Source organism: Pteropus medius, unplaced genomic scaffold (assembly GCF_902729225.1).
Source record: "Pteropus medius unplaced genomic scaffold, Ma_sr-lr_union100, whole genome shotgun sequence".
NCBI lineage: Eukaryota > Metazoa > Chordata > Mammalia > Chiroptera > Pteropodidae > Pteropus > Pteropus medius.
Window position 1 is genome coordinate 889619 of NW_024354503.1, and position 14113 is coordinate 903731.

The following is a 14113-nucleotide window of genomic DNA, read 5'->3' on the forward strand; positions in this document are numbered from 1 at the left end:
GATGAAGGGCCTGGGGACGTGGGCGGGGTCTTGAGAGTCGTGAGGGGCGGGGCTACCTTGTGGGCGTGGTGAGGGGCGGGGCTGGGAAGCATTTACTGATGGGGGCCCTGAATCAAGATTTATCCTTGTCATACCCGGAAATTCCTTAGAAATCGCAGATTAAAGTTCATTTTTAACGTTACTGATCTTCTGGTATGAGACCAGCACCTCACATTTGTTTTACTGTTTTCTTCAAACGGCATGTTTTGGTAGATACGCTGCTTATTATAGCCACTATTGCACCATTGCTAATGGCTTTGTGTGAATTTTCTAAAATTTAATGACAAATGATAACACTTCTACTCCTGAGGTAGCCGTCATTTCCAATTTGTGGATAAGGAAATGTGCGCAGAGAGATGAAGTAACTTGCTCGAAGTCACACAGCTAATAAAGAGCAGTGCCCAAAGCCTGTGCCCTTAAGCGCTGAGCCAGTCTGCCTCCACAGTTTAGCCATACGATTTGTGATACAGCCGAAGCCAAAGTCAAAACTGTGAACAGCAGAAAACATCACACCGAATGGTTTTTAATTAGCCTGTGTGGCGTTATCAGGAGTGACTGGATATGTATGGGTTCTTAGGCTTTTTTAAATGCTTAAAATATCTTAGTGACCTCTGTTTCTGCTCTACCCAAAATCTGTAATAGGGTTCTCCAGAGAAACAGAATCAATAGGACGTGTTTGCAGACAGATTTATTTTAAGGAATTGGCTCTGCAGTTTGGAGGTTGGCAAGTCCAAAATCTTCGGGGTAGGTAGGCAGGCTGGAGACCCAGGGAAGAGCCATTGTTGGAGTTCAAGTCTGAAGGCCATCTGCTGGCAGAATTCCCTCCTCTTCCCGGAGGTCAGTCTTCCTGGGGTTTGGAGCCGGTCAGAGTTAGTACAGACCCTGCAATTTATAATTTTGGTCTGAGGTAGTGGAAGATGGAGTGACTTGCCCAAGGACACAGCTGGTTAAGGATCAAGCAGTGTCTCCCGTGTTTCCTGGTTTCCAGCCCAGTTCTTGTTACCAGAGTCACAGATTTGAGCTCTGGCTAGTTTGGGATGACAGGTGACATCTGGCCTAGTCCCCATCTGATGTCTTTGTCTTGCTACAGCTTAGCTGGCAGAAGTCAAGGGTGAGAAATTTGATAATCCTGCTTAGAATCATGGAGGCTTTTTTTAACTGAAGAGCTTGATCCTCCTAAGCTTACCATCTGCATGTCCTTTTCTCACATTTCACCCTCCTGTGTCTTAAAATTTTAATTAGCTGATGAGTAAATTTAAAATTCAGGTGTTTGACTTCCTTTGAAAAAAGAAATCACCAGTTCTGTAACTCTAATGCTAAAATTCCATATGGTGTCTGACCACAGAATGGTCAGACACCATATGGATATTTCATGTGTATATTTCATGAAGTGTATATTTCATGAAGAGGAGATACAGATGCCAAATAAGATGTTCAACATCACTAGCCATAAGGAGTACAGATGCCAAATAAGATGTTCAACATCACTAGCCATAAGGAAATGCAGATTGAAATACAATGTGGTGTCACTGCATACTTAATAGAACAGGTAAAATAAAAAATAGTGATAATACTAAATGCTGGTGAAGATGCAGACTGCTGGTGAGAATATAAAATGGTACAACCACTCTGGAAAATAATTAGCAGTTTCTTACAATGCTAAATAAACATGCATTACCACATAACCCTGCTATTGCAGTCTTGGGCATTTACCCGGAGAAATCAAAACTTACGTTCACATAAAAACCTGTACATGAGTAGCTGCTATGGAAAACAATATGGCATCTCCCCAAGAAATTAAAAATAGAATTATCATGTGACATAGCAATTCTCTTTCTGGTTACAAACCCCAAAGAACTGAAAGCAAGGATTTGAAAAGATATTTGTACACCTATGTTCATAGCAGAATTATTCACAATAGTCAGAAGGTGGAAGCAACCCAAGTGTCTATCAATGGAAGAATGGATTAAGCAAGATATGGTATATACATACAGCATAATGTTATTCAGCCTTAAAAAAGTAAATTCTGACACACACTACAACATGAATGAACCACGGGGACATTATGCTGAGTTAAATAAGCCAGTCACAAAAAGACAAATACTGTAGGATTCCATTCTAAGCGAGGTACTTAGAGTAGTCAAATTCATAGGGACAGAAAATAGGCTGGGGGCTGCCAGGGGCTGGAAGGAGAAGGGATGGGGAGTTGTTGTTTAACGGGTGTAGAATTTAAGTTTTGCAAGATGAAAGAAGTTCTGGAGCTAGACGGTGGTGATGGTCACACAGCAGTGTGAATGTACTTAATGCCACCGAACTGTACACTTAAAAATGGTTAAAATGGTCAGTTTTATGTTATGTATATTTTACTACTTTTAAAATAGTAAATACTTTTTTACATGAATCATAGCAGCTTCATTCATAATGGCAAAATATAAACAACACAAATGTCCTTCAGCAGATGAATAGTTAAACAAACTCTGATATATCCATACAATGAAATAGCAAGAAATAACAAGGTATTGACTATTGATTCAGGTAAGGACCTGAATGAACCTCAAGGGCGTTATGCTTAGTGAAAAGTCAATCCCAGCAGCTTATATGTGGGATTCCATCTATATAAGATTCTTTAAATGACAAAACTGTAGACATAGAGAACAGATCAGTGGATGCCAGGGGATAGGGACTGGGTGGGGGTGGTGCAAATACAAAGAGGTAACACAAAGGAGTTCTGTGGTGATGGAACAGTTCTGTATCTTGATTGTGGTGGCGATTACACGAATCTCTACCTGAGAGAAAATGGCATAGAGACACACACACGCACACACGAGTGTAGGTTAAAAAAGATGGTGAAAACTGAGTAAGCTCTGGTTAACAGTAGTTTACCAATATCACTTTCCCAGTTTTGATATCGTACTGCTGTTTTATAAGATGTCGCTGTTAGGGAAAATTGAATTAACACTCTGTATTATCTTTCTACAACTTCCTATGAGTCTATAATTACTTCAAAATAAAAACTTAAAAAAATATATATCTCATTCTCAAAACTATGGTTGAAAAAGGATTGCTCTACAAAATACTGCTTCTGCTCCATGGAATTTAGAAACGAATAGACAAGATAGACTTTCATTTTTTAAAAAAGTAGAAGTTATCGTGAAAGGTGTATTAGCTTATAGATACTAAGTGCTTTAGGAATCCTCCAGATGGAAAGGCTGCTGTGGGCTGGGTTGTCAGGGCTGGCTATACAGAGGGGACCTGATGGATGAGCCAGGCAGAGCAATACAAAAGAATTAGGTGGTGGGAGGAGTAGTGTGAGCAAAGGTTTAGAGGGAGGCATATGAAAGGTAAGTGTGGGTAGTGCACAGACCAGCCTGGCTAAACAGCTTTCACATACAGGAAGTACCAGCACAAGGCACTGAATAACCTATTGGTTAAGTTTTTGAACAGAAGAGTGACACATGGACACAGTGTAGTTTAATCTGGCTCAGAAGCAGGTGAAAGGATGACGTGAGAATGGGAAAGTCTGGAGGTGAGTGACTAACCACAGAAAGGAAGGGAGTAGCAGATCAGACAGGATTTGAGGTGGAGCCTGGTGACTGGGCAAACGATGTTACCTCCCTGAAGTAGGAAAGGACTTGATGTTTGGGAAGTGGGCTCTTTCCTAGTGCATCCCCACCAGCACCTGCACTTCCATCTATTTCCATCAAAATACTTGTACTCCTATTTCCTTTCTGAAAACAGAGGGGGCCCGCCAGATTCCTAAGAGGTAGAGACAGGAAGACAGGATTTAATGACTCAGCTCCAGGGATCCTCCTGATTTCACCCCCTTGTCTGCAAAAGCAACCTGAGGTCATTCACAAGTGGAGGGGTGGCTGTTGACTACATACGCCTGCCCATCTACAGCTCCTGGTAACCTTCCAATAGCTCCCTGCCAAGGTCTGCAGAGAGAACTGCCTCCATAATCAGAAACCGCCAACATTGTGCTAGGGGCTTGACAGGCAGCAAAGGAGTGGTGTGCTAGCTGCAGAATTTGGAAGTTCTGACCTCTTAATTAACGTTCTGTGTTGTGTTGTCTCTGTGATTGCAGTGAAGCAACAGCGTTTGAGAAAAATTATTCTGAATAATGCGAAAGGCAGGATGGCCTGAGCCTAAGCTGAGCAGTAAAACCTAATTTGGTTGTGTTTAGAATAGTTCTCGATCTTGTTGGTGAAGACCTTGCCCATCATACCTCCCCTCCCCTATTTCTCTTTACGTAAGCCTTTCCAGTCTCCCTGGTTCACAGCGCATGCTTTTTCCCTTCGCAGGCAATTTTTACACAGAAAAACAAGCTGCTCCCTGACCCGCTGGACACTAGACGCTGGCAGGGCTTCCAGCTGGAGGAGTATCTGATAGGACAGTCCATTGGCAAGGGCTGCAGTGCTGCTGTGTATGAAGCCACCATGCCTGTGTTGCCCCGGAAACTGGAGGTGTCAGAGAGTACCAGGCTTCTTCCAGAGAGAGGCCCAGATATCATCCCACAAGGAGAAGAGGAGCGAGCCCCACAGTCCCCTGCTTTTCCCTTGGCCATCAAGATGATGTGGAACATCTCGGTAAGGCTGGGCCTTTCATCTTTAAAGTAGGCATTTCTCAAAGTGCCAATTGTGGGAGACCTGATGACAGTTTTTCCCCCAGAAGGAGATAGGAAAAGACAGATTCTCCACAGTCCAAGTGTCTATATAGTTAGGCTTCCTCACCCTCTCACACAGGAGTGTTAAGCAGCAGGTCTCAAAATGAAATATGTCCACGAATCACCTGGGGATCAGGTCAAAAGGCAGATTCTAATCAGCAGGTCTGAGGTGGGGCCTGAGACTCTGCCTTCCTGACAAGCTCCCAGGGGATGCCCTGCCTCTGGTCTGTGAACCACACCTTGAGTAGCAAGTGCCTATACCACTGGTTTCTCACCTGTCAGTCCTGGCTGATCAATTAGTTAATTTCAGGACTACAATGACCACCGTTCTCGCTCCTTCCTTTGACCTGCCTCACCGGAGAGGAGGCGCCATTCTTCTTGCCTCTAAACCCACCCTTCCATCTCACCTCCCTGCTCTGAACTCTTGGAAGACTCAAGGCTTTGGGAAATTGAATCTTTTTTTCCCACAAAAACAAAGATTGCTGTCTATTTAGAGTAGTTTCTTTACCTTGCCATCACATAGGTGGGTTTAGGAAATTCATCAAAACCTGATGTTCTTTCTCCTGCCCAGAGCATCTACTTAAGGCTAAAGTAGAAAATAGCCACCCAGCTCATGCTGGACACTGAAGAATGCAGTTTCCTGTTCTATTTGTGGAATGAAGGTTGTTAGGCTATTACACTTCCAGGCTGGGTTAATAGCTAACAAGTAGCCAGATCCTTGGCCTATAAAACATCCAGTCTTAGCATCAAACCTTCCACCATTTGGGGCATGACAGCTATTTCATTCACAAAAGCTAAAGACAATTAGAGGATATTCTTGATACCTAGCGAGTTCCACAGGTCCTGAGAGCCACTCATAGTGAAATGAGGAAAGTAAGGTGCTTTTCCTCTTCGTTTTTTTTTTGTTCGTTTGTTTCTTACTGGGGGATGGGCAGGCCTTTCTGTGGAGCAGCACAACTTCATCCAAGGTAGGCTTGTCAGGTTCTGGCATGTCTGCTGAAGGGAGCCTGCAAGGATGAGCCTGGTTGTGACCGGAGACATCTATGGCAGGAAGAAGGGTCGCATGCCATGACTATCTTGACGTCTCTTCCTGCCCTGACACCTGAGCAGCCAAGAGTTTGAGGTGTAGGAAGCGTCCTCTGAGTTGACATGGATGACAGCTCTGCCTTCTCTCCCAGGAGAAACTAATCTTGGCTTGCCACTTCAGAGAGGTTATCTTATCTTGAAGGTCAAAGCCAATTCTAGGCATTAGCTGTCCTGGTCCATATTCTAAGGACTTGGACTTGCCATTCTGCTCGGGTCTGTGTAACCCTGGATTCATTATGAATGTGTTTCAGGCGGGCTCCTCCAGCGAAGCCATCTTTAGCAAAATGAGCCAGGAGCTAGTCCCAGCTAGTCGAGTGGCCTTGGCCGGGGAATATGGAGCAGTCACTTACAGGTAAGTGCCCATCTGCCCACCTGACTGGCTGGGAGTTCTTTGAGAGCAAAACCATCATATGTCCTCAGCACTCAGCACAGTGACATGACACACAGTGGATAGTAAATGCTTACCAAATGATGTAGTTACTGATAGATTTTCAGTTGGTGGATAATTAACTTGGGAAAGATTGCAGATCATCTGACTCCAACTGAAGATGCCGATGGCTCATTCACACTGGAGCAGGGTGAGGGCCATCCAGAAACACCCAGTTCAGGAAGTGGAAGACTGATCTGATTTCTGATTCTTCCTAAGCAACGCCCAGGTAGAGCACCACCTGTCCACACCAACTGACTTCTGTCCGCAGTGGAGGTAACATTCATTCCACTAATAGCTTCAGTTCACCTGATGGTGCCAAGAAATTAAAAAAAAAAAAAAAGTGACCCATTCCCCAGGAGTCCTCCATGTGGAGTTCTCCAGAGGAGCCACAGGTGTCAGGAGCGGAGTCCAGTGTGGTAAGTTCTAGAATGGTGTGAGGTGATGTGTGCGTTGCAGACGTGGGGCCGCTCAGAAAGGCCTCTTGAAGGGACAGGTTGTGCTGCCTTTTGAAGGATGAGTAGACATTAGCTCTGCAAAGCAGTAGGGAAAGAGGCATTGTCCGCAGAGGGAAGAGCGGGTGGGTGACAGCCTACGTTGACAGTGCCTTTGTAGACCCTGTGTCTGCACGTGGTAGATTCATGCTTGAGCTTATGACAGAGGCCCCAGTGTTCCCCGTGATATTTGTAGACCACCAGGAAGAGGTGGGCCTGCTGCATTGTCGGAGGGTTGATTTATAGATCCAGCTCTGTCAGAAGCAGGAAGGTAGAAATAGGGACTTAAGGAAACGTACGTGGAAAACCCCTTCCATGGCCTGGAAGGCTGCAGGGTGGCCGAGGGCCCGTGCAGGACAACAGAAGCAGCTGCTCGCTGGGTTCGACACTGTCATCCTCTTCTCTCAATTCCTTTGTGGGCAAAAGTGGACATCGAAGGTCAGCTGCTTTCGCGGCGTTAGCTTCAGCCTGCTGACAGGGTGCCGTCACATAGCTGTGAGCACGAGGACGTCTGCTGCAGAGGCCTGCCCGGACCTCTCGTCTGACATGGTCCCTGCCACTCTCCAGTCTTTTTTCCTGCCTTAGTTTTTTCTTTTTTTTTCCATAGCATTTATCACCATCTGACCATAAATCATAGATGTCTCTACTTTCCACTGTCTCTCCAGCTGTACTGTACGCTCTGAGTGCAGGACACACAACCCAAAACGTGGTTCTGTTTACTGCGTTCCCCCACAGCTCAGTGAGAGTTTGCTGAATTAGATGAATGTGGCAGGTCTATTACCTGAAGTACCGGCACTGTCTAACACTATTCCCTGAGAGCACTCTGGGTGTATTTCCACTGGGCTTTTGCTCATCTAGGGACCTCAGTCTCAGCCCTCTGTATTTGCTCCTCTCACTTCTCTGATCTCATTTCTCATCTTGTCCCATTTACATGTTATGTTCCACCACACTGAATTCATACTGACCGCCCCCAGGGCACCAGGCTCCTCCGTGCAGTTAGCTATCCTTGGGCTGTCCTCCCCGCAGCCTCCTGTCCTGTTCCAGGTCTCAGTTCAAACACACCCACACACACACCTCCCTAGCACAGCCACACTCTTCCTCTGTGCTTCCGTGACCAGTGGGCAGAGCTTTCCCATGTAGCACTGACAGCCTTGAGCTGTGATCCTGATTCTCCCACTAGCCCCAGCATCCCACGGGAACAATGCTGTAACTCCTTCCATTGGGTAGAACAGGGGCCCACTCAGGTGAAGTAGAAGGTCTCTCGTGGACTGGATCTACAAAGCTTGGGAACCGAGGCAGCTCTGGGGACAAGGCAGGCAGCATACTCCCTCAGTGTTGTGTTGATGTCTCTAGACTTCTGCTCCATCCTCCTCTCTCTTCCACCCAATATCCTTATTTCTTACCCCATCACTCTTCTCTTCGTGCGTAGCCTTGGCTCGCACACCTGTTTGGCTTCTCATGGCCCCAAGCAAGTCTCATGGCATCCTTTCACCAGCCCCATTGCGGACTGCCAGGTTACTGCCATGTTTCCTCATTCGCACTGCTCAAAGAGAGAATCTATTTGGCCCCCTCCCCTTCCCTGCCAGCCATTTGGATCTCATATGTGAATGCAGGTTCAGTGGCCCTTGGGTCAGGTCCTACCCACCCTTAGTCCAAGCAGCTTTGGTGGAGGGGCAGGGCTAGTACACAGCAGGGAGTCACGCAGTCCAAAACACAGCCGCTGTGCCCCAGCAGGGCTATGGGTGTGGGGCTCCTGGAGGAGGGGTGGCAGGTGACACATCTACGAACAGTGTCTGTCTTCATTCATTCATTCATTCATTCATTCAACAAAGGTTTATTGAGTTCATACTACATACCAAGTATTATAGTAGAACTTGGAATCAGAGATTCCAGATCCTTTACAAGTATTAACAACCTTATGTGGTATTTTACTACCTATTCCCCTTCTGCATTTGAGACTGAGCCCAGAGAAGTTAAGTAACCTGGCCAAGGACATACAGTGGCAGATCTGGAATCCAAACTCAGGCAGTCTGATTCCAGGGGCTCTAAACCACTGTGTCTGCCACATGGGATGGATGGACAGATGGATTAGTGGAGTCATCAAATGTGATGAGTCATCTTTATGGGTTTTTCTTTTTCTCCAAAACTAGGCTCTCTACCTGGCACATAGCAGATCTACAGTAAATATTTGGCAAATAAATGGGTGAATAAATGAATGTCAGTCTTTTTTCTAGCTTTAGATTATTATCTTTCCAACTGTTGTATCTGATACTGGCCTCATACATTTGTCCCTTTTGGCTAAACAGAAAATCCAAGGGAGGGCCCAAGCAACTGGCCCCTCACCCCAACATCATCCGGGTCTTCCGCGCCTTCACCTCATCTGTCCCATTGCTGCCAGGGGCCCTGGTTGACTACCCTGATGTGCTGCCCCCACGTCTTCATCCCGAGGGCCTGGGCCACGGGCGGACACTTTTCCTCGTTATGAAGAAGTAAGTGGCAGGCCTATGGCAGGACCTGGAGTGGGAGCTGGTCCCAGCCTCTGAGCACCCGGAGCCCAGGGGCACAGGGAAGAGATCCTCACCCTTTGGGAGATAAGGCCATGTCCGGGACAGTTTCCCTTTAGGACTATTTTCCATGAAAACAGAATCTCATCTTTATTTAGAAAAGACTTTTCACCTCGTGCTTTCAGTGCATCTGACTGTTGCCATTCTCTGTGGCTGCATTCCGTGTTTTGTTTTTTAACGTAAACAGTTCTTCCTCCCTCTCCACACGCCCTAGTAGTGTCGTAATGGATGTTTTAAGGAAATGAGCATCTCTCGTGTCACTTTCAACATGTGAGCCCCCAGCTCTTCCTTCCTAATTTCAGGATAGTGGGTGGGAACAGAAAGGATACTTGGGGAAAAAACTGAAAAGCTCCAGAAGAAGAGGAAAGGCCATCATCCTAATAGTAAATAAGATGCTAGGGATCATCAATGCGCAATAGCCAGAGGCCCTGTCACCCTCTCCATCAGCTACCCCTGCACCCTGCGCCAGTACCTTCGTGAGAACACCCCAAGCCCCCGCCTGGCCTCCGTGATGCTCTTGCAGCTCTTGGAAGGTGTGGATCATCTGGTTCAACAGGGCGTTGCACACAGAGATTTAAAATCTGACAACATCCTCGTGGAGTTGGATGCAGGTACGTGCCCAGCCGTACTGTACCTTGGGGCTTCAGGGGGCACTAGACAAAGTCTGGGAATATCAGGACCCTTCAGGTCCTGTTTGGTTTTTATGCCCTATTATAAGTTGTTGTGTCTAAATTTAGCTCTGTACACAAGACATTAACAATCTCTCCTTCGAAATGGAGGCTTTGTTCTCTCTGTGGGATTTGTGGAGTGATAGTTAATGTGCCCAAGCTCCTTTCTGTTGCCCACTTACAGAAAAATCTCAGTGGTGGAAGTTTTCTTGAATAAAGTTAAAGAGAAGAAGACCTTAGCTCAATGTAAGAAGGAATTTTCAAATCATGAAAGCTGTCCAAATGTAAGTCCAGCTGCTTCTGGAAATAATGAGTTCCCCATCACTGGAAGCATTCAACTAGAAGCTGGATGGCCACTTGCCTGAGAATATTGTAAAGGAGAGTCATCTGATAAATTTTGAACTAGATTTAAAATAATTAAATATGCAATTAAATTATTAGAGGAACTGGCTTTTTAAAGGAAGTCTGTGTGAATACTTTTACAAATAATTCTTAATGCACCTGTTTCTTAGGTTTAGATTTGGGGTTTCAAGTTCAGATCAAAGAATCTTGGGGTGTAAGGGCCCTTTGAGGTCATTTGAGCCAAGCACCATCTGTTGAGTAAATCACAAGCAGCAGCTTCAGTCTTGGGACAGCTCTGATTACTAGATTTAGATTAAGGCAGACTTTTATCCAGTTCTTTGCTTGGTGCTTCATCCGGGAGCTTTTACCCCTGTCACCCACGTCTTGATGGCGGCTTTAGTAGGAATATAGGAGGGCCTCTCAGAGGAAAAATTGGAATCAGTGGCTCACCTTGCGTGTCCCTCCCCAGATGGCTGCCCCTGGTTGGTGATCGCGGATTTTGGTTGCTGCCTGGCTGATGAGCAAGTTGGGCTGCAGCTGCCCTTCACCAGCTGGTATGTGGATCGGGGCGGAAACGGCTGCCTGATGGCTCCTGAGGTGAGTCCCGCTGAGCGTGTCATGTGCCATCAGCAGCCTCTTCTGTTTCCACTGATAGGACACAACTGGATACCTCATGATTTTCTCAGCACTTGCATCTTTTATGACCCATAATTTGGCACCAATCCCTTCCCTGCCACTGTGTTTTAATGTAGGTCTCTCTAAAGTTCCTAGGAGATGGAAGCTTTGTCAGTACGGGCAGGCAGCCTAAGCAGATTCTTCTGGATCTGAGCTCAAATTCTTGGGTTCCTTGGGACAGAGTTCAGATTAGCCCGTGCCAAGCAGGAACATGAAGTTAAAAATGCCAGCAGAATGACTGACCAGTCACCTTTGCTCTCCGAGCAGGTGTCTTCAGCCTGCCCTGGCCCCAGGGCAGTGATCGACTACAGCAAGGCTGATGCCTGGGCAGTGGGAGCGCTCGCCTACGAAATCTTCGGGTTCTCCAACCCCTTTTACGGCCAGGACGGGGCCCATCTTGAAAGCCGCAACTACCGAGAGGCTCAGCTGCCTGCACTGCCCGAGTCAGTGCCTCTAGATGTGAGGCAGCTGGTGAGGTCACTGCTCCAGCGAGAGGCCAGCAAGGTGAGGCTGTCCCCAGGTTTTGTGCAGATGGAACCCTCAGTTTATGTTCCAGAGTAAAGATCAGGTTTGGGCAAGCACTAGGGTGACAGACAGCTCCTGTCTCACAAAAGTAAAGGTCAAGTATAGAACAAAACAGATTTTAACATAAATAAGAGTAGGGGAGCTAGTCACCAAATTAGTCAGAATTCCAGCAATCCAGTTCTTCTTGGCTTTAGTTGCTTCAGTTAGAGGGAAAAAGATGCATTTTCAAGAAATGTCAATAATGGAGATGTACTTTATGGAAACAGCTGAGATCTAACGAGACAGACGTGACGACATCTGAGAGCAGACGCGGACATTCTGAAATTAAAGGAATCAAAAGGCTAACACATGGGAAGCCACAGTTGGAGTAGGAGCAGGTCCGGTTCAGGTGGCATGCTTAGTGGAAAGAGCAGAGACAGACCAGGGTTCAAATTCTTGTTCTTCTACTTACCTCTTACCGTGCACAGCATGCTGTCATGGTCACAGTAATTCCTGCTGCTACCAGTGACCGTGAGATACAACACCCCTCACTCCAGACAGTGCTCATACAGAAGGTGGTTCATGGGCCTCCACAATACGGAGGCTATTCCAACTGGGGGGAAACACGTGGAAAAGCCTGGACCCTGGGTCAGAGGCCTGGTCAACAGAAGAGAACAGCCAGTATATGTCAGGAGAGAAGAAGGTAGAGAAGAATTTGGTTAGGATCAGACAAGGGAAGACCCTGAAACGATTCATTAACGAAGAGGGCTGTGGGCCAGATACTTTTCACAGATGTTCTAAACCTCAGCTTCCCTTCCTGTTGCAGAGACCATCTGCCCGAGTAGCGGCCAATGTGCTTCATTTAAGCCTTTGGGGTGAACATACTCTGGCCCTGAAGAATCTGAAACTAGACAAGATGATTGGTTGGCTCCTCCAACAATCGGCAGCCACTCTGTTGGCCGACAGGCTTACAGAGAAGAGCTGTGTGGAAACCAAAATGAAGATGTTATTTTTGGCCAACCTGGAGTACGAGGCACTGTGTCAGGCAGCCCTCCTCCTCTACTCCTGGAGGGCAGCCCCGTGATGGCTCTGATGTAGCTGGTGCATTACTAAAAGAATGTGGCAGCATCTGTGTCGTGATGGTCTGTGAATGCTGAGAGGGGGCTCCCAGGTGTGAGTGAGAGTCAGGAGTAAAGATGGCGCAGAGAGGCCTGGTCAACAGAAGAGAAAGCCTCTGGTTTGGCAAATGAGAGGAACAAGCTGAGTGACGTTTACGGTCTGTAGCTACTAACTCTAGCTGTGTGGTTTTGGATGCATCATATAACCTGTATGGCATGATATAACCTGTATGGTCTAAAGTTCTCTTACCTATAAAACGAAGAAACCGGTCTGGACGGGAGTTGGCAGACCTTTCCTGTAGAGGGCCAGCGAGTAAATACCCAGGCTGTCGCAGCCACTCAGCTGCCACTGGAGCACAAAAGCAGTCTTAAGCATGAAAACAAACGTGGCTGTGTGCCAATAGGGCTTTATTTAGGGACACTGAATTTTGAATTCTGTGCCATTAAGTATTCTTTTAAGACGTAAAAACCATTTTTTGCTTGCAGGCCATTAAAAAAAAAAAAAAAGGCAGCAGGCTGGATTGGCCCACAGGCCAGTTTGTCGACCCCTGGTCTAGATGACATCAAAGGGCCTAACGCTAAAACAGTGCTGACTAATCACCGGGCCCCTCCGAGTATCTCTGTAAAATTAATGCGCTATGATCTCTGCCTACAAATCCAAAAGAATGAGTTCTCTGCACTGGGTGAGAAGATCACGCAGGTGTTAACTGCTGACCAAGAAGCCCTACCTTATGCCTATGTCCTGTCTTCACAGACCTCTGAAGAGTTAATGGCCGAGCCAGTCTGTTAGATGAGGCTGGGCTGAGGGGCAGACCTGTGCTCCACTTTAGAGAGAAGACCCAGGCCAAGGTGGTGGCTGTTAGTGGCATGTTACCTGAGCTAAGGCAAACATTTGTACAGGTCGGTATGTTCAGGTTTCAGAATGAAAAACCGAAAAACCATGCAGTCCAGTAGTAGGGAGCCTCTGCACTTCAGCCATGCATTCCGAACAGCTCTGGGGTGTTTCTAACGGTGCATTCCACAGAGCTCCACCAGCTGCCGCGTGGTCTAGCAGAGCTGAAACGGCTGATGAGACGGAAATGAACGGCAGTGATTTAGATTTAGACTTGCTGATTTCCTACTGACTAGCATTTCTCACAGGAATCGTGAAGAATTAAACGCACGTTTGTAACTGCAGATACGTCTGTGCCTTGAACTGTTTGGCTTTAAGACTGATCCTTACACCATAAAGAAAAGTTTGTGGGCAGAGACCAGCGACAGGGAAGGGCTTAACACAGATTTGCACGTGCTTTTTAGGGACACGGCCATTGCCTGAGGCGCGCGAACATACGCTTAAGGTTCTTTTCAACCAAGCAGCTGTACAGTTCTATCGTAAAGGCAAGCGCCGTCACCCTAGGTTTCTCGTTTCAGTGATTCCCCACCGGCCTCAGTGTAGTATTAACCTTATTTCATCCCTTGAGAAGTTTGGAAATGCTGTCATTTCAGAGTTAAAACAGTACAGTCTTCAGCAAAATTAAGAGGCCACTTACTATC

The 14113-nt window shown here is 46.6% G+C and overlaps 1 protein-coding gene across 1 annotated transcript in view; it reads left to right on the top strand.

Moving 5' to 3' along the window:
- PINK1 (PTEN induced kinase 1) overlaps positions 1-13756 on the top strand; it is a 32413-nt gene extending 18657 nt beyond the window's left edge. Inside the window, exons 6-12 of the mRNA XM_039854812.1 lie at positions 4338-4625; positions 6040-6140; positions 9016-9198; positions 9721-9884; positions 10753-10880; positions 11226-11462; positions 12289-13756. Coding sequence (XP_039710746.1) covers positions 4338-4625; positions 6040-6140; positions 9016-9198; positions 9721-9884; positions 10753-10880; positions 11226-11462; positions 12289-12546 — 1359 coding nt within the window. The 3' untranslated portion in view covers positions 12547-13756. The remainder of the gene's footprint in view (positions 1-4337; positions 4626-6039; positions 6141-9015; positions 9199-9720; positions 9885-10752; positions 10881-11225; positions 11463-12288) is intronic.
- The last annotated feature ends 357 nt before the right edge of the window (positions 13757-14113 follow it).